This window comes from Xiphophorus couchianus, chromosome 13 (assembly GCF_001444195.1).
Source record: "Xiphophorus couchianus chromosome 13, X_couchianus-1.0, whole genome shotgun sequence".
NCBI classification, from domain to species: Eukaryota; Metazoa; Chordata; class Actinopteri; order Cyprinodontiformes; family Poeciliidae; genus Xiphophorus; species Xiphophorus couchianus.
Window position 1 is genome coordinate 6,341,571 of NC_040240.1, and position 18,730 is coordinate 6,360,300.

Sequence of the window (18,730 nt, forward strand, 5' to 3'; positions counted from 1 at the left end):
TTCTTGCAGTAAAGCTCCAGAGGGGAAAAAAACACACGGAGCCATGTCCAGATTTGTTAAAATTAGTTTCAATGAATCCGGAATTGTGATTAAGTTTAATCTTGTGTGGGTGATTATGTTTGAAATCATTCTTTAAACCTCTGCATCCCTCAGTTGCCAGGACTGGCATGTGATCAGTGCTGTCAAATAAGGAGAAATGTGCTCATCTCCTGCCACACACACACACACACACACACACACACACACACACACACACACACACTTACTCCCGCAGGCTAACAACATTGCCCGTGCCAGTTCTGCTTTACCAGCTGAACTTGGCAGCGGTGGGTCTATTTAATAAACGTCCGTTTGTTCGTTAAATGAGATTTAGAGCCATGCTCGCCAATATTTTGCATCTGAAAAAAAAAAACAAACAAAAAAACAACGCAGCTATTTCTATCAATCCAAATCATGAGCCGAGCCTGACAGAGCAGAGTGTCCCAGCCCTGTAACACTAAAGTCCCGTAGACTCAACCTATTTGTTAGAGCTAATTACAGATGTCAGGCATGGTCAGTGGTGGGAAATTTCCTCATTACACATGAGGAAAAGTGACAGGACTCAAGTTAAATCACTGCTGAATCACAGAAGTCAGGAAGAAAAAGACCATGTAATAGGAAATGGGTTTCAGTGAACCGAACCGTAAAACATGCTAAACCTTTGGACATGCATCACGTCCTCTAGTATTTGTTCCACCCCCCTCCCATTTTGCTACATTGTAATAACAAATCATAAAGTGCTTTAATGGGATGATAGACCAACAGGGGGTGATGAAAATTTGTAAGAAATAATTAGCAAAAATATAACTCAAATCTAGCCTGGTAAAATCAGCCCCTCATTCTACGCTTTGCTTCGTACGGAGAATCCAGATCCTCTGCTACTCAGAAACAATTGCTTGCTGAAGGCGTGGTCTCTTGAAATTTGAAACAACCGGATCTGATTTCACCAAACTGTCTTAAGCATTTCTCTTGCTCCGACTTTAGCTGCTCCACACTTGGAACCGTGGTCAACGCGGACAGAACGGCTTCGCCACTGTCGTGGTTTGGCGAATCGCCAAACCTCGACAGTGTACAGGCAAACTTCATTTCTGAAAAAGCCTGTTTGCTGTTTCGTAACACAGTTAGTGGCAAACTGCAAACACAACTCTTCTATAAAGGCCAGGTTTGTGAAATGCAAATGATCATCATGGTAATGACATTACAAACAACATTTATGCGATTGTCTCCCAACGTTGGCGAATTACCCATCATCTGTAGCAATACGTTTTGCATATGTTGACAAAACCGTGATAATACTGATAACCATAATCAGTATGCTTACCATAACAATGGGATTTTCATATTCCATGTCTACCCAATTCGGAGTGAAGCACAACAATTCTTTCCACAAACTAATCAAGCAGGGGGACAGATGGTGAAGAAAAAAAGAACCAGATGTGGGGAGGAAAGACAGAGACAGCTGCTTATTCATTTTTTTTCACACCACTTCACTGAAAAACAAAACAAAGTAACTATATGGGCATTTTTAGGTTCAGATAGGGTCACACTCAACTTTCTGTCAAAATCGTGAGCATTTTTAATCCTGAGATCAAGCGTCAATGGTGGCATATTTCTCTAGAATAAGGTTTAGACAGCCATTATTCTTCAAAGCTTTTAGAAGATAAATAACCAACTCATTATAATAGGCATGCTAAGCTTAGGCTAACTGTTTTATAACACAGACCCATGTATCAAACATGGAGTAAAGCACCAACTATGCTTTCTTGCCTTTTACATCTGCAGATATCAAGTTTGGTTGATGTTCTTTCTTGAAATTATAACTATGTCCAGATTTAGGAGTATTAAGCTCTCAGTGTTGATCTGCCAATCACCGGTCAGAGCAAATCCGGTGAAAATGAATTGGCATGTCTTTATTTTAGTGGCAGACAAATTATCCTGTTAAAATGGCCAGAAAACCAAATTTAAAAATGGATTCTAGTTGCTTTGTATGCATATCAGGTTAGTAAATAGAATCAAGGATGCGTACAAATGGCAAAACATACATTTATTACCATCACAAATCATTTAGCAAAACTCATGACTACGGAATATATATATGTTTTTCATATTGTCTTTGCGCTAAATTCCAAAAACTCATATTTTGCACACAATTTGTTTTCCATTTTAGAAGGTCCACATGATATTTTTACATACTGCATGGTAATCTGTACAGTTGTACAAAGAAATATTTGATTAATGTGTTAAACAGAGTGAGAAAAACAACAACAAAAAAAAGACACGTTTTTAATGGTTTAGTTGGAAAAGGCCTGATTAAACTGCGAGGCCTCAGTGTGACAATAAATCTAATAACTGTAATGTTCCCATCATCTGTAATTACATATTAACTCAAATTCAGCACCACATTTAAAGACATTTTTGCAAAAAAAGTAAAAAAAAAAAACAAACAAAAAAAATTCTCTAACTATAACCATTATCCTTGGTCGGACTGGTTTTATGTAGACAAACATCTTACAGGAGCAGATATTAGAAACCCCGTCACGCAGTGAACGTGCCAGTAAAGGTTCTGCACCTCATTCGGAGAGCAACGTCAGGCTTCTAACCATCAAATTAAATGCAGCTACTGCCGCTACGCTGAATATACCGCAAAGTGTGGGGGTGGGGGTGGGAGGCACCTCTGGCGAAGCACGGAAAATCCGAGCAGCTGTCGACCTGTGCTCGAAATGACAGCGCGCCTTCCAGCGGCTGCGAGCGGGGCAGGTTGGCCGAGCCGCGCTCACATCAGCCTCGTGACGGCACCGGCGAGAAAGTCCTCATAGCTGAGGCGGACGTTGCCCGTCATGCCGGTGTCTCGCTCCCTGAACACCTGCGTCATGCTCTGGAGCTGCGTGCACGCCTGGATGAAGCGGTCCAGCTGGATGCCTTGGGGGCCGCCCCTCCCGCCGTAGCGCTGCACCAGCATCTCGGAAAACTGGGGGCTGAGCTTGTAGCCCATCTGAGTTAAAACTGAAAAAGGAGAGAGGGCAGGGGGGAAAAAATGTGAGGGGTATACAGTGAATATATATAGAATAAATAAATGACCAGCAGCACCTTTAAGACAAGGTAATGAAACATGGATACCTTGGTGCAGTTCTGTGCCGCTGATGGATCCCGAGCGGTCCCTGTCATACTGCTGAAACAAGGCCCTCCACTGCTGTATGTAATCCCACAGCGCTGAGAAACCAAACAAGTCGACCCGACCCGACCGCGTCTTGTCAAACATATCTGGCAGAAGACACGAGAAACACAAGTTCAGACAAACAACCCTTGGAAAAAAAAAACTTTTTCTTCACAGTCCTTCCAAACTAAAGCATAAATGTTTTAGTGCGTTTCCCAGCAGCCCCCCCCCCATCCATCACCGCAGACCTTCTGCTTCTAACACCGGTCCACAGAGGTCACATTGTTCTCATTATGGCTGGAGATAACATTAGGTCCCTGCCAGCAAATGTAATCGGAATGGAGCAGGAATCAAGAGAGAGCATTCCTGTTCCTCCCCTGGACTAGAAACCGAGCTAAAGTTTAAAAAATGTCTTATTCTGTGGCTTGAATTAACGCCTGTTGTTTCCAGGTCACATTTGTGCCACTTTGCCAGTGGGGAACACCGCCGCACCATTGTGTCGTTGAACTGTCAACATGCTAAAAACCGTTTTTGGCATTTTAAACCATTCGCAGCCGTGCGACTCACTGATCATCATGAGACAGGTCTCGTCGTTGAAGTTGGACCAGTTGGAGTTGACCAAGGCCTGTTTCAGCTCCTTCGAGTTGATGAAGCCGCTCTGGTCGGCGTCGACGCTGTAGAACCACTGATACGCCTCCGGGTTAACACCAGGAGGGATGTTACCTACACATAAAACCGGGGGAAAAAAGAAAGATGAGCAGTCTCAGCATTGTTTCATTTTTTTTTCTAAAAGCCAAAAGCCAGGAAATATTCTTTTAGTGTTTCTATTCCTTGTATTTAGTTAAAACTTTTCCATTCTGCACCCTAAATCAGATTTGAGACCACTAAACAATATTCCATATCTTAAGAACCTACTCTAAAACCTAGATATATAGTGCATTGCACAGACAATGGCATGCTCTCTCTTTGCACTCTATCCCCTTTTACAAAGAAACCCACAAATTAAAATCCTGAATAATACATTCCCCTTAGAAAGTGATTAGTAAACAGAGTTCACCTGCACAAAATCTAATCCCTACATTAATCCAGCTCTTCTGTGAAGGTCTTAGTAAAGACCATCTAACAAAAGAAATTTAAAAGAAAAAAATAGAAATAAAAGACAACAAATAAAAAAAAATTTAATAAATACAAATAAACAGCATCGCAACGATAATGAAAATGTGGCTTGTAAGGAAAAGTGAACAAAAAAAAAACATTTTTGAAAGAACACAAAAAAAAATCTATTTAAAGTTTCTCAGAAACCATCCTGAGGACAAATGTCAAATTAGGTGCTCTGGTTGAATGAGACAGATGCTGTGCTTTGTGGCAAAAAAGAAACATGCAACACTTTTCTGATATTTATTTATAAGAAATACTATGTATTGTAAAACAATTTATCCTTTTCCTTCCACTTGACGGCTCGGTGTCATTTTGTATTATCCTATTTCAAATAGCACAAAAGCACATTGGACAGATTTTGTGCGGTGTGAAAATTTGGTGTGAATATTTTTGAAAAGCCACAGCATTCACACCCACTGCTCCAAAAAAAGAAAGAAATCAGGTAAATATGCCTCACAGGGCTGGAAAAGCCATCCTCAGGAAGAGAGAATCGGTACTAGGTCAAGAGGTAGTCACCTGATTAAATGGTGGGAAATACATGGAGACTTAGAAAACACATTGTAGTGTGATAGGAGGAGGAGTAAAGAGATGGTTGACTGTCATGAACATGAATGGGAAGAACAACAGGTGACATTCTGACATCAGTTTCTGCAGGGAAGAGATGGAAACGTAGAATTTGTGCTTCTGATTTAGATGCGACTAAAAACGGTGCAATCAAACACGCACACAAAAAGCGCTTCCTGCCCATCTGTCTCTGACTTCACCTTACATCATTACTCCAGCTGCATAGACCTGCAGAGGATCCACAAACTGAGCCGCGTCTCTGCATGAGTATCTGGGAACGCAGGTTATTTTTTTATCAATCATCCCACCGCAGAGCAAAAGAAAGAAGCAACAAAGAAGAAGTATGAGGTCAATCTTGCAGTCTTGTTGTGTTTTTTTTTTTACTCTTACAGCTACTGAAGTCTTCACAGAGCTGCAGCAGCTGAGTGGAATTACCTGCAGGAGCGTTGTATCGGTTAGGTCCTCCATACGGCTGTCCTCCATACGCCTGTCCTCCATAAGCCTGTCCTCCATAAGCCTGTCCTCCATAAGGCTGTCCTCCGTAACCCCCAGGCATGCCACTAGGTCCATGCCCATATTGCCCACCATAACCTGGAGCTCCATAACCCCCATATGGGCCCCCAGTGGGGCCTGTTCCACCTCCAGGGGGACCCCTGTAGCCCTCTTGGCCTCCACCATATGGGTTACCTTGAGCTGGGTGGCCTCCTCTTGGATACCCCTACACAGTGATACAAAGGAAAACAGGTGAATTCAAGTGATTCTGAGTCGATTCTATGGCATCAGAGCAAAAATATAATAATAGAACCCCATTTTAACAGTGTTTCCTTTATAAATTGTGTACGATTGTATGATGGTGCAAATTTGCATGAGATAAGAAAGTTTCTGGAGCTACAAGGCAGCAAAAATACATAGTAATGATGTGCCCTTACTAATTAAATTTAACAGAATGCAAGTTGAGCTGCACAGTGGTGCAGCTTGTAGTACTGTCGCCTTGCAGAGACAAGGTTCTGGGTTCAAATCCCAGCTTGGGGTCTTTCTGTGTGGAGTTTGTATGTTCTCTCTGGATAAACAATTTAGATCTTGCTATTGTAATAACACATTCAATTATTTTCAAAATTCAAAAATTCTTTATTGAATTTTGAATATATATGAATAAGAACACATCTTTACAAGGCCGCCAATAAGTGTGTGGAGGAATGCATTTCAGTCAAGGTCATCAATGTTGATGCACAGCCCAAATAAAATATTTCCCTGTTTATATGAACTGACGTAATCATAATTGAGGTGTTTACCATTGTACAACAGTGCATAATAATAGAGAAAAAGTTTGTTTATTTGTCAAAATTGTTGAAAAGCAATGTCCAAATATAAAGTCGTTCAAATCAAAAACTGTAAAAAACAATTATTAATAATCAGTGGCTAATCAGGTGTTGTAATTCACATTCTTTAGGATAAAAATTCACCACATGGGGAACAATCTTCATTTTTCCACTTCAAATTGATTATATATATATATATATATATATATATTTAAGTGATATGCGATCAGGGGAGGCACAGCCTCCCCTGTCATCATGGAAAAATAATATGTAATGATATATATTATTTCTTCAAAATCGCTGAATTTTGGCATTTTCCCATTCAAATGCTCGGAAAAGAAGCCGGTGAAGCAGCAGCGAGCTGAGCCTCACCTGGGATTGCGGCAACCTCTGGCTAACTGCATGGCTGCCTTTCTATGAGAACATGCTCCTCCTGTTTGTACGTCGCCAATAAAATGGTTGAAAAACATTTCATATATGAACTGATTTTTCATAATTTAGCTTATTTGAAAAATAAGCAAAAATAAACAGTGTTTTTTGTCACCAACTGTGTGTGTAACATGTTTCGTGTGCTGAGGAGCGATCAGAAACGGCAAAAAACAGATTCGAGGTGAGGCAGGCAGTTCTCTTGCCTCATGGCAGGGGGCGCTCATGATCCCAGACATTGCGACTCCACAACTGCAGAGTAAGAGACAGTAACAGCGAGCTAGCCATACAGTCAAGTGCAGTGAAATATTTAGAGTTTTCTCCTCCTACCACAGCAATCATTTATCAAAAATCGCAAAATAAACATTAATCCTAAAATCTGTAACAGACTGAATGTTCTGCTTTTTGTGTGGGAAATATCTGAGTGGTTTTCTTTTGTGGCGTTGTTGTCCGTTGCTATGGCAACGAGTCAGCGCGAGAAAGAAGTGGTTTTGAGTTGGACTTTAACGGGTTTTCCCTTTGCTGTGGCGCACAGCACAAAATTAATAATATCTACATGTCCAAGTCTGATTGAGTTAACGGAATTATTCTACGGCGGCAGCGCGGCTATGGATGACATGTCAAAGGAGTGTCCTTTTGCCCTCAAGAGTTGTCCGCATGCGCGGAATTTCCTTATGTAAACAATAACATGCAGGGTATATATATATTTGTAAATATGATTATGATTAAGTCAGTGCCTACGTAACTGACATATATATACACACATATATATAAACGTATGCCACAGGTTACCGTAATATACGGAATCGTGGCTGATTCACTTTAAAAGACACATTCAAATTAGGATGCGCAGAGTTTAGTTTATTATTAAACCAGCATCGAACTTTTAGAACATGTAGTACTTAGGAAATCACATTAATTTTAACTCTTATACATTAAAAAAAAACCCACTACATACATTAAAACTATTGCCGAGTAGTTTTAGTGACAGTAGGCAAATATTTCTGAACATACACAATCGAGTCTGGAACAACCCCTCAGTTAACAAATGAATAAAAGTCGTTTGTGGTGTAACATAAACGACTGGCGGTGTCGCACGAAGGCTGCGGAACACACAATCCACTAATTAAACCACTAAATAAGTCACCATAGCAAGAAACAAAAGAAAAACATTAAGTTGTCCTACCTGTCCGTAGTGAAAACTCATGATTTGTTTGACAACTCTTCACTTCCTGCTACAAAAACACATCCGCAGTATGGAAAACAGCGCCGGCTTTTCCGCGTGTGTTATTGGTCCGTTTTTTCTGTCACGCTGACACTCCGGAAGTGAGCTCAGCTTCTGATTGGACGCTAGAGGCGGGAAGAGACAGAAATGTAGACAAACGGGGGAAAAAAGGGAGAGGAAAAAACAACCACCCACAACAAGCACCTCCCTACTGTACATCCAACCCAATACTTACTAAATGAGTCAGTCACTACGTCACCTTGTGGCAATGCAGAACGATGATTTGCACAAAGAATAAACTGCAATAACACTCTTCATTTGTTTGTAAATAACGACTTTATTGGTTGCATCAATAAATACAAAATATAAAGCAAAACGTCTTCAATATGTGTCTTTACCCCCTTTTCAAACTCTCTTTTTTAACTATTTTATTGTTAAAGCTCTATTAAAATAGGTTTATGAAAATACAACTGTCCAGCTACATGAAAAATATAAACTTTTATTGTGAAGCAGTTGTAATCAAAGGGTGTGATAAGACTATTTACCTGAGATAAATAAAACTGAGTCATTCAGTTGTACTAGAAAATGCTAAGCATTGTTCAATACTATTTATAGTTCTTCGTGGTCAATGCTTACATCCTCATAAGTGGCCACGTTCATTTATTTATTGGTGTTGTAGTTATTTACAAATATTACAGAAAGCACAACCAGAACACAATTACAACCAGTCAAATAAGACTAGTCAAACACACAATCCTTTCACACTGGAGACCTCTGTGTTAAGAGAGAAGAGGTGCACATCGTGTCCTTCAGAATATCATCTAAATTATTTACAAATCCACATTAAAGGATTGCTTAAAGCAACTGGCGTTTTCTCTCGTGGAGAACTCCATCTCTCCATGGCGTTCGACAAAAACACTCTGGACAGTGTATTGCTAGCTTTCCTCCACTCGCTTAAGAGGCTTTTCTTCAGTCTTGATGTTGTTGAGATTCTGAATAGATACTGTAGGATCCACTCTTTCTTTGGATCTGAACGGCCTTGGATCTGAGAGAGGGGTCATTTTGTGACTTTCCAAGAACCTCTGCATGTCGTACTCCTTCTTCCTTATAATGATCTTTTTGATACGTTTGAAGATGAGGTACACCATTTCACAGATGCACATTAAGATGCAGACAGAAGAGGAGACCACCATGAAGAGCGTGAAGATCTTTTTCTCCGTGGGCCGGGATATGTAGCAGTCCACTACGTTGGGGCAAGGTGGCAGTTCGCACTTGGTCAGGCGGGGCATGTCGTAACCCTTGTAGATGAAATGCAGAATATAGAGGAAGCCAGCATCGAAGCCCGCCTTGAAGATCAAACTCACCTGTAAAATGGGATGCATTTGTGTCAAACGTGGGAAAGAATAAATTAACTAGGAATGTCACTTTTGATGCAAGTTTGTACATTTTTTTCTCCTCAGAATTTCTAAGCCCAACTTCATGTCAAAGTCAAATCAAGGATACCAAATTTTGCTAAATCCATCTTTCTTACCAGGTAAGTCCACCACAGGCCTCCACGTTTCTTTCCAGGGCGGGCATACAAGTGCTCCCCCTTGTGGGAGGTGGTGTACTCCATGTCCTTCTTCTCCCTGTACTTGACGTGACCGACGACCATGAGCGATGGGCAGGTGACGAAGATGAGCTGCAGGGCCCACAGGCGGATGTGGGAGATGGGGAAGACATGGTCGTAACAAACATTGGTGCAGCCTGGCTGCTTAGTGTTGCAGTCAAAGTCTTTGCTTTCGTCGCCCCACACCCGCTGAGCTGCTACCACAAACACCAGGACCCGGAAGATGAACACCATAGAGAGCCAGACCCGGCCAAACACAGTGGAGTATTTGTTAACTCCACTCAGGAGCACCTCTAGATTACCCCAGTTCATGATTGCCCACTTATGGGTGCGTGTTTGGACGGAAGAGGGTCAGGAGAGAAGCTGGAAATCGTCAGAAGTCCTGATGCTTTCAACCTGAGAAAAGGGGAAGAAAAGAGAATTAAAAGACTAAAGGCTGAGAAAGCAAAAGTGAAATGTTTCAGCTTGACAAATAAAATAATCTAATTTTTTCCATAGAAGTTTGCTTGAGACTTTACAAACAAGGATGATAATTTGTTTAAACCAGATACAGACATTTCTAACAGTCCTAACCTCAGTTGGCAAACTAGATTGTTTTCCCAATATGGGATGTTTGACAGAGTAAAATTGCAGATTCATGCTTATCAAAGCCATGTTTGCTGATAATGGGGCGCTGGTTATTTTCCTCCCTTTCTCTTCCCTGTCTTCACTCAAAAAAACAATGGCCAATGCATAATGCTGCCACAACCATCTATTGTGGTTGTGGCAAATGGGAATTCGGTCATGTTTTGAGGTTGCAGAGTGGTGAGATAGACGCAGTGGACCAAGGTAGTAGAGAAAATGATGGTTTAATGAAGAATAATGCACAAAATCCAGGCAGCACAGGTGAGCAGAAGGCTAGGAGCTCAGAACTGGTATCAAAAGGAAACACAGCTAGAGACAATGACATTAGACAAGGACCCAACAACAAACAAGAGACACAGGTGGATTTAAATACACAGAGTGTAATCAGGGGAACTAGACACAGGTGGGATCAATCAAGGGTAGACCGGACAACACGGAAACTCAACTGACACAGAAACCTAAATAAACGCACAGAAAACTCAAATCCTTACAAATTCTTAAGGATTTCTTTGTAAACAATGACTTTCTTCTGACTTCTTTTCAATTAAGACCAAACTCTTGGCTGTTTCTATGCCCTCAGGCTGTCCTTGTGGAGAATTGTGAAATGGAGCGAAAAGGATATTTAAAAAAAACCCAAAACTTTATGTGCTACATAAATTTTTTTTAGCCCCGTTTACTCTGATAAATAAAAATGTCTTAAAATACAAAGGGAAGCAAGACACATTTTTCCGTTGAGTCTTTGCATTGATGATGCTTAAACTGCAACAGTAGCAATAGAACCACTGCAGTTGTTCTTTTAATGGTGTGTTCAGTTCCTAACACACACACACACACACACACGCCCACCCCCGCCTGCACACCCCAACACACACACCATAAGCAGCTCTTTCATGTTAATGAAGTGGGTGGAATACAAACTGCCTGGCATTACTTTCACAAATGTATTTCCAGTTAAAAAGATGTTTCACATTCAGTCTGAGTGGAGTTTTCTAAAACTGACTCGTTACACTTCAGTGGGTGAGTCATCATCAGAGCCTGCCTTTGTAGGGAGGACAAACTAATACTCTTGACTCTATTAGCAAGCCGCTTAAAATGTTTGAACAGTATTTGAAACATGCCGCACAACAGGCAAACGGCGCCGTCAGTATGATGCCAACTTTAAAGAAGTTGGAGTCCAACTTCTTTAAAGTATGAAAAGCCTATGATTTGTGCATATGGACGTGGGAGCTTTGTCTGACTGACGTCAGTCCCTCCTGATAGTTAATGTCTTGTCCTGATTGAGTACACATTCTAAAGAAATGTCTTGTGTTTCAAAGCATTTAAGTACAAACTTTTTTTTTTAAGTGTAGCTATCAGAAAGAGTTTGTACCTTTAAAAGTGCCAGACTTTACAATAACAAGAAAAAAGTGCCCCCCCACCTCCTCACTCTCCCAAAACTCCTTTTTATATTTACATCTCATTCTGATAAACACTGGCAGTCTGACAGGGGGTGAGAAAAAAAAAAGAAGTTGGATAACAGCTTCACTGCCCACCGTTCCATTTCGGCTCCGTCTCGTCTAATCCCTGGCATCTGGATTCAAAAAAATGCTCTCTGTCAACGTCTCAGCATCACCGTGGACATATTGAGCTGTCAAATCAGATTCCATTTACTTTCTCATCCAGCATGTCTGACTATTAAATTACAACAGCATAAAAAGACCCAACTCTACAAATGCCACGGGGATCAAAACAGAGACTATTTAAAAGCAGACACGTACAGTCGACGCTGATGCTACCCACACTTTACCTTTCCTCATAAATGGATGATCCAGACAGGAGCATTAATCTCAGAGTGCGCCTCGGCCCGTTCCTCTCAGACTTAGATGCTGAGCAATTTTACCTGCTGAGCGATGCTTTTTGGGAGTATTAATGCATGGCATTTTGTGCAAGACGGGCCTCTTGCATTTACATCCATTTGTCCCTGATGATGCTCATCTATAGTAATAACAAAGTTTTTCCAAGGGCAATTATTAATCTCTGATTTTGGACAAGTTTCAACCTACCAATACGTCTTTTGAAAAAAGAAAATTGTGATTTCATTTCAATTTATTTCAGAACCAAAATGTTTGCGGAGTTGATATTTTAAAATGTTTCTATCATCTTAAGTTAATGATTTGGGTAATTAGCATTGAGAGCATTATGCTGCTTCCAATGACATCAGGAAAACGTCTAGTTGTTTTTTTCATGTGTTGTTTCCAGAGGGGTTTACCTGATATATAACTATAGAGACAAAGATGGCAACTCTACATATGGCCTTCCTGTTATCTTCTTAGAAGTCTTGCTTTTTTTTATATGTCTCTGCATGTTGTATTTCCTTTTAAGTATCTTCTTACGTCGTTGCTTTATCTCTTCATCAAATCAAATCAGATTTCATTTGACTTGATTGGCTATCTCTCTTAATCTTTGAACACCTCACTGAAGGTTAAAACAGCCGTCTTCGAGTCATCTTCAACTTCCACTTTGAAGAGTTGGTTGTGCTTAGCTACGACGCCGTCCCCGATAATATTATTTTTAAGTGTTCGACATCTTGGTCGGTGCCTTTTCGGCTGAGAAAAACCCGTTTCCAGCTGCCAGCCAACTTCTTGGTCCGTCTCCAAACTCTTTTTCAGGAAGTATTGCCATTCCTCGACAAATCTCACGTAAATTAGAGTAAAATTTAGGTGACATCTCAAAATTGGGGTGGGAGGAGAAATCTCAGAGTGTATCTATTCTGAGAAAAACAGCATCAGCCGGCCAGCAATTTGTTTTTCCTATTTGCTACCAAATGCAACATCGCCTTCCCCAACGGCCGCAGCTGGTCCCATCATCTCTTTGCTAAGGGTTTGTCCTTTTTCTTTCTTCTCACAAAGCACACATATCACTCTCTTTCAGATTGTGCAATGCGTTTACGCACCTGCATTCAAACAACTGCATTTAGAACCTCAGTGCGACTCTTACAGGACACAGAATAAATACACCTTTTTAATTCTCAAGTAGCATATAATATTGTATCAGAAATACAGAGTAATACAATAATACTTTGTACATGAGCCCCTTGGCAGAAGAAATAAACTGACTAGAACTTCCTCTACGAGTTAAGTTAGTTGCATCTACTTCTCCAGCTAAAACAATACATCTCCAAGCCTCTTTATTGTAAAAGGTGGTTGACATTCTCTCGTGGAACTTTCCATGCATTCCTCTTTTTGACCGGTTTAACTTGGATTTTGTCTCTGTTTGTAATTTCGGTCTTAAATAGAGAGCAATCAATTCAGTAGCCTATTAGTTTCCCTTATGCATGTCATCTATAAGTTGTATGACTGATCTTACCTCTTAACATGACTTCCTCTAATTGTTTCATTGTTGTTGTTCTAGTCTTCTTTTCTCTTTTTTCTTTCTCTTCTATTTTTAGCATTCAAAGAAAAGTACTGAAGGTCGGTAACTAATCTGAATTGCATCTAATTTCCTAAGCATCTGTCTATATGAAACAAGAAAAAAAAAACAAAGAACCTTACCAAAGACACGGAGTGGAAGGTAAAACACAGAAATCCTGTCTGGCTGCTGAGGAAGTGTCGTGTTTCAGCTCCTACTGCGTAGACAGAAAATGACTCGGTTCCATATGGATGGTTTTAGGTGTGGACCTGTCGGATCAGTCGAGGATGGGTGGAGCGTCTCACTCAGACACCCATAGGTAATTCCAATGTGTCCTGGCCGGGCATGAGAAAACCTGCCGAGTGTTTAGATGAAAGGCAAGGCAGAGAGAATGTGTCGCAGAAGAGAAAGAGAAACACAGAGAAATACTTTCGCTACACTTAAAAATAAAGTGACTAAACGAGATTCTTTGTTTGAGTCGTCGACATTTTTCACCTTTAAGTTTCACTTTGTGTCCTCTCAATCTTTTTATGTTTACAAGAGGATTTCGTGTGCCTACGAAAGTATTCTCTCCCCCCTCCAGTCTTTTTCACATTTTGTTACAAATCAAATGCAAGCCTAAATGTATTTTATTTTTGACTTACTGTAACAAACCACTACAATTTATGATACTGTAATTGTGAAGATGAAGATTTCTGAGTATTTCCCAACTTCTCTAACAAAAACTGGAAAATTGAGGCATCCATTTGTTTTAACTCCCAAATCAAATCAACCAGTTCCATTCAGAAGTAATCCAAAAAGTCAATAGCGTAACTGTGTAAGTTAATGTCAGGACAAATCCAGTCGTTCTTTTAAGGTCTCAGAGCTTTGTTAGTTAACAAAGAGCACATAACACCAGTTTTAAAGTCCCTACACGGGCTCTCTGTAGCTCAAAGAATAGACTTTAAAATACTGTTGTTAGTTTATAAATCACTGAACGGCTTAGCACCACAATACATTAAAGATCTGCTTTTATTGTATCAACCTTCCAGACCTCTCAGGTCTTCCGGTTCTGGTTCTGCTCTGCATCCCCAGAACCAGAACCAAACGAGGAGAAGCAGCTTTCAGCATCTATGCACCACAAATTTGGAACAAACTTCCAGAAAACTGTAAAACAGCTGAAACATTGACTTCTTTTAAATCTAGACCAAAAACCCACCTGTTTAGAATTGCATTTGAAATGTAATCAATTACAAATTTATTGATGGAACTTGAATTAATGTCGTGTTTTGATTGTTGATTCTATGTTGCATTTTGTTTCTGTGTTTGTAATGATGTAAAGCACTTTGAAATGCCTTGCTGCTGAAATGTGCTATACAAATAAAATTTGATTGATTGATTGATTTTGAACAAACAGCATGTTGAAGATCAAGGGACACAACAAACAGGACAAAGATAATGTTTTGGTTGTAAAACAATATCCAAACCTACAAAAAAAGTCACAGTTCAATGCATCATTGGAAAATGGAAAGGTTATAACACAAACCCTTCAAGATATAGTTATCCACTCATACTAGCAGATGACCCACTAGATAACTAGTATGAATCATCTAGTGAAGCTGCATGATGTGTTGTGGTCCACAGCTCAGGTGGGACAATCTGCCAGTCACGCACTCCACAAACGTGGTTTTAATTGATCAAAAAAAGTCACTGTCGAAAAAAGCCCTGTTTGCAGTTTGTCATGTTGGAGTTACAGTAAACAGGCACTCTGGTAAGAAGAGACACTCATGCTGAAAACATCTTCCTACACGGACTCATGATCAAGCTGTGGGAATGTTGGTTTCTCAGCAGCTATGAGGAAGTAGCTGTAGAGGTTATTACAAGATGGAGTCAAATAAACAACATCTTAGAAGGAAAACTTGTTTGAGGTGCCAAAAAATTTGAAACAGGTGAAGAGAATCAGGACACAAACCTGAAATGTATAATTAGAGCTAAGCTGCAGCAGTTTAGATCAAAGACATTTCAGAATGGATCTATCAACATAATGATCTAAACCCAGTTGATAATGAATGGCGATTGCTGGAACTTGGTTTGTTGTTGGGTGTTTGTAGGTTCTCGCCATGCATAGGTAGGTAGCTCTCTCGGTCCTTTGACTTCCTCCCTCAGTCCAGAAACCATGACAGTTAAAGTAACAATCATGTGTTTTTGGATTAGCTTACCTACAGAACACGCGTCAACTTTTGTATCAGAATTGTCGTGATTTAGCAGCTCGCCTCTCTGAAGAAAGGGAATGCAATGAAGAAGCGAGAAACGGTGCATTCTGGTCACCATCAGGTTGGAGCAAAGGTTTTGTGCCACCTTGGTGTGAAACTCTGGAACTATGTACAGTAGTACTAGTTTGGTAGAACCAAGCCAGCCATTAATGGGTTAAAGTGAGACTTGACGATGGAGAAGCAGCTCGAGTTGTCCCTAGTTGCTCTATGAGAGCGTGAGTGAATGTTGTTTGTCCTGTGTGTCTCTGTGTAACCCCGGAATGGACCGGCAACCTGTCCATTGTGTTTCCTGCCTCTGGCCCAATGACCGGTGGAGACAGGCTCCAGCCCCCCGTGACACTATAAAGATAAGCAGGTATAGACAATGGATGAATGGGTGGATGGATGCTCTATGTCTAATCTTTTCAAGAGAGTTTTATGGTCTCTTGAAAAGAATGTGGCCAAATTGTAGCATCTAGACGTGTAAGTCTGTCGGAGATAAAACTCTGGGTAAAAATTACAAAAGTAGAAAAGTAATTCTACAAAGTGTCAATTGGAGTGGGGTGAATACTAATGCTTTTAAGATTTCCATTTGTTACAACAAACTGTAATAAAGCAAATCATGTATAATTTTCTTTGCACCTCACAATTATGTTCTACTTTGTGTTGTTCAGCTATGCAAAATGTCTGTCAGGTGACAAACTAAAAATACTCAAGTTGGTATTTGCATGGTGCTGAATGCACACAAAGCATTGCAGACAAAGGTTTGGCCAACACAACATGGAAATCTCACACAGATGAAAACAGCAGCTTTAAACAACGTGGAAGAAAACCGCTGCAGGATTTATCAGTAAATGAGAGTTTTATGGCAAATAAAACGATGGCGCGACAATGTCAATGCAAATTTGGTGCGAGTAAAAACATATCCAGATTCCCTTATAGCGTCACATTTAGGTTCCCTAAAGCAAACTCTTCTTTTTTCTTTTTCTGTCAGCTCAGCACATACAATTTAATCAGACTAGTTCAGTCTTCCTGCAGGAAAACAAATAAATTCATCTTCATGGCACAGAATCCCTGGCATTCCTCTGCAGGGAGGGTTAGTCTCGGCTGAGGTTTTCTTTTCCTTTCATTTCCCCATATAGAGCCCTTGGTTGCTTTGTTTTCCTTTTAGTTTCCAAGTGACATGCCGACCCACCCACTTCCAGGGTTTGTCATGAATGCAACATGTACACCAGGTGGAATAACCCAAAGCACGGAGCCTGCAGATGCTCCTACAAGAAGAATTTGCAATGTGTCAAGTGGAAACTAAAACAGATGTTTTCACTGAGCTCTGTTTTTTTTGTTGTTGTAAATTTTGAGGTAAAGCAGCAAAAAAAAAAAAAAAACCCCAAAGTAAACAATTCCCCACAGCCACTTACTTATTAAAGTTCAGTTAGGGTGTGTCAAAGTAAAGTTACCTGTAGGTTCTTTGTAAGCCACGAGACAGGTTATTTCATTTTGGTTGTTTTCACATGCACAAAAGTCAACCCTAAAAAAAAACAAAAAATTAAAAAATAGGAGCGTCTATCCGGCTCAAAATAGAACTGTCTGGAGACGGCAGAATTCTGCAATAAATATGATGCTATCTCTGCAGCAAGCAGACGCAGAAAGGAAGAAGATCAGACAGAGAGGAAAGATGAATGCTTTTCAACAAAGACTATGTCATTCCCTCTGTTGGCCTCTAGAGAATGCTGATGCTCCATCCTTTTAATACTCTTTTCCTTTCTGTAAATCAGGAAGGGAGAAAGAGAAAAGGGAAAGAAAGGCAAGTACTGTTAAGTAGACCAAAAATACAGAAAAAAAATCTCATCTGGACGCTGAGGGATAAGAAAAAAACAGTGGCATGTAAGAGATGCTGCAACATTGGTTGTCGTTAGTTACGTAAGCACCAAAGATAGTGTGAGTCAATCAGAGAAGGCCTCTTAAATACACCTGATATTATTGCAACACAGCCTGTGGCTTTAAAAGAGATGTTTTCTTATACTTGTTTTGTTTGTTTGGTTGAGATTAAACTTGAGCTCTGTGACTGGACCTGCAACCTGCACCAGATCTCTGCCGCCCTGCCCTCGCTGCTGGCGTTTTGCAACATGTGAGATGCTTGCATGCACTTTTCATCATCATTGTGGCGCAGGTGTTAACCGCCTTTGCCAGGAAACGTGGCCGGAAACACTCGTCTTAGACACAAGAGATGTGATGAAAGATGTGATTTAGTTTTTGTCATTTTGCGTCACCTTGGATGAATTTTGAACGTGAAACAAGCTGGAAAACACGTGAGAGAAAGCAGCAATTAAATAGTAATTAAATGCAGCTCTGTAGGAACTACTGAATGTGTTTAGATTTTATGGAACAGTTCCAAGAAGAAAGTTGTTGGAAGACATCCAGAAGTATTTTTGCAGTTCTCCGTGAGCAATCTGGAGGACACAGGGAACATGTGGAAGAAGGTTTGCTGGACAGGTCACGTCACTACTGAAGTCTTTTGGCCTTTATGCAAAAGCTCTGTAAGACAGGGAGAAAGCTAAAAATCCATTTTGCTTGAACACTCCAAATCCTGGAATGAAGCAGTAGGAATAATCAACAAAGTCACAGTCGATGCTAACATGAACTGATCTAAACATAGGGTGATCCTGGATGAAAACCTGTTAGCGGCTAGCCTGGCTATTGCCTTTCTACACAATTCCACTCAATTCCAATCTCAATTCAGTATCGTGTCTGGAAATTTTGCCATTGACCTGGATTTGTCCTGTACAATTTTAAAAGAGCCAATCAGCAAACAGAAGTGAACGAAGCCCTTCAGTCCATGTTGGCCGCGCCTCCAAATATTAAGCTAGCGTTAACAGCCGTCTCGTTCAGGCCGCCATTTCTGTTTTCACGGTGGAGGATGGTTGTTTACAACACGTAATTTCCGGCAAGCTTCATATCGTCGAACTGGTGCATTGCATACGTCATGACCAAATG

At 40.5% G+C, this 18,730-nt stretch overlaps 2 protein-coding genes across 4 annotated transcripts; both read right to left on the reverse strand.

Annotated features, from left to right (window-relative positions):
• Window positions 1–2,062: 2,062 nt before the first annotated feature.
• On the reverse strand, window positions 2,063–7,983 carry pef1 (penta-EF-hand domain containing 1). The gene is made up of 5 exons (XM_028036639.1): window positions 7,847–7,983; window positions 5,351–5,633; window positions 3,761–3,916; window positions 3,157–3,300; window positions 2,063–3,042 (listed from the first exon to the last, which is right to left on the reverse strand). The coding sequence occupies exons 1-5, from the start codon at window positions 7,865–7,867 to the stop codon at window positions 2,813–2,815; spliced, it is 834 nt and encodes a 277-aa protein (XP_027892440.1). The 5' UTR covers window positions 7,868–7,983; the 3' UTR covers window positions 2,063–2,812.
• A 219-nt stretch (window positions 7,984–8,202) lies between these two features.
• Window positions 8,203–17,351, reverse strand: gjb9b (gap junction protein beta 9b). 3 transcript variants are annotated; one of them, XM_028036641.1, is made up of 4 exons: window positions 17,194–17,351; window positions 13,649–13,860; window positions 9,417–9,890; window positions 8,203–9,249 (listed from the first exon to the last, which is right to left on the reverse strand). In XM_028036641.1, exons 3-4 carry the CDS (start codon window positions 9,804–9,806, stop codon window positions 8,821–8,823), a joined length of 819 nt encoding a protein of 272 aa, XP_027892442.1. In that variant the 5' UTR covers window positions 9,807–9,890; window positions 13,649–13,860; window positions 17,194–17,351; the 3' UTR covers window positions 8,203–8,820. The 3 variants fall into 3 exon arrangements, with proteins under 3 accessions (XP_027892442.1, XP_027892441.1, XP_027892444.1); XM_028036640.1 differs by lacking the exon at window positions 17,194–17,351 and having other exon boundaries at window positions 13,649–14,407; XM_028036643.1 differs by lacking the exons at window positions 13,649–13,860; window positions 17,194–17,351 and adding an exon at window positions 13,464–13,620.
• Between the last annotated feature and the right edge of the window lie 1,379 nt (window positions 17,352–18,730).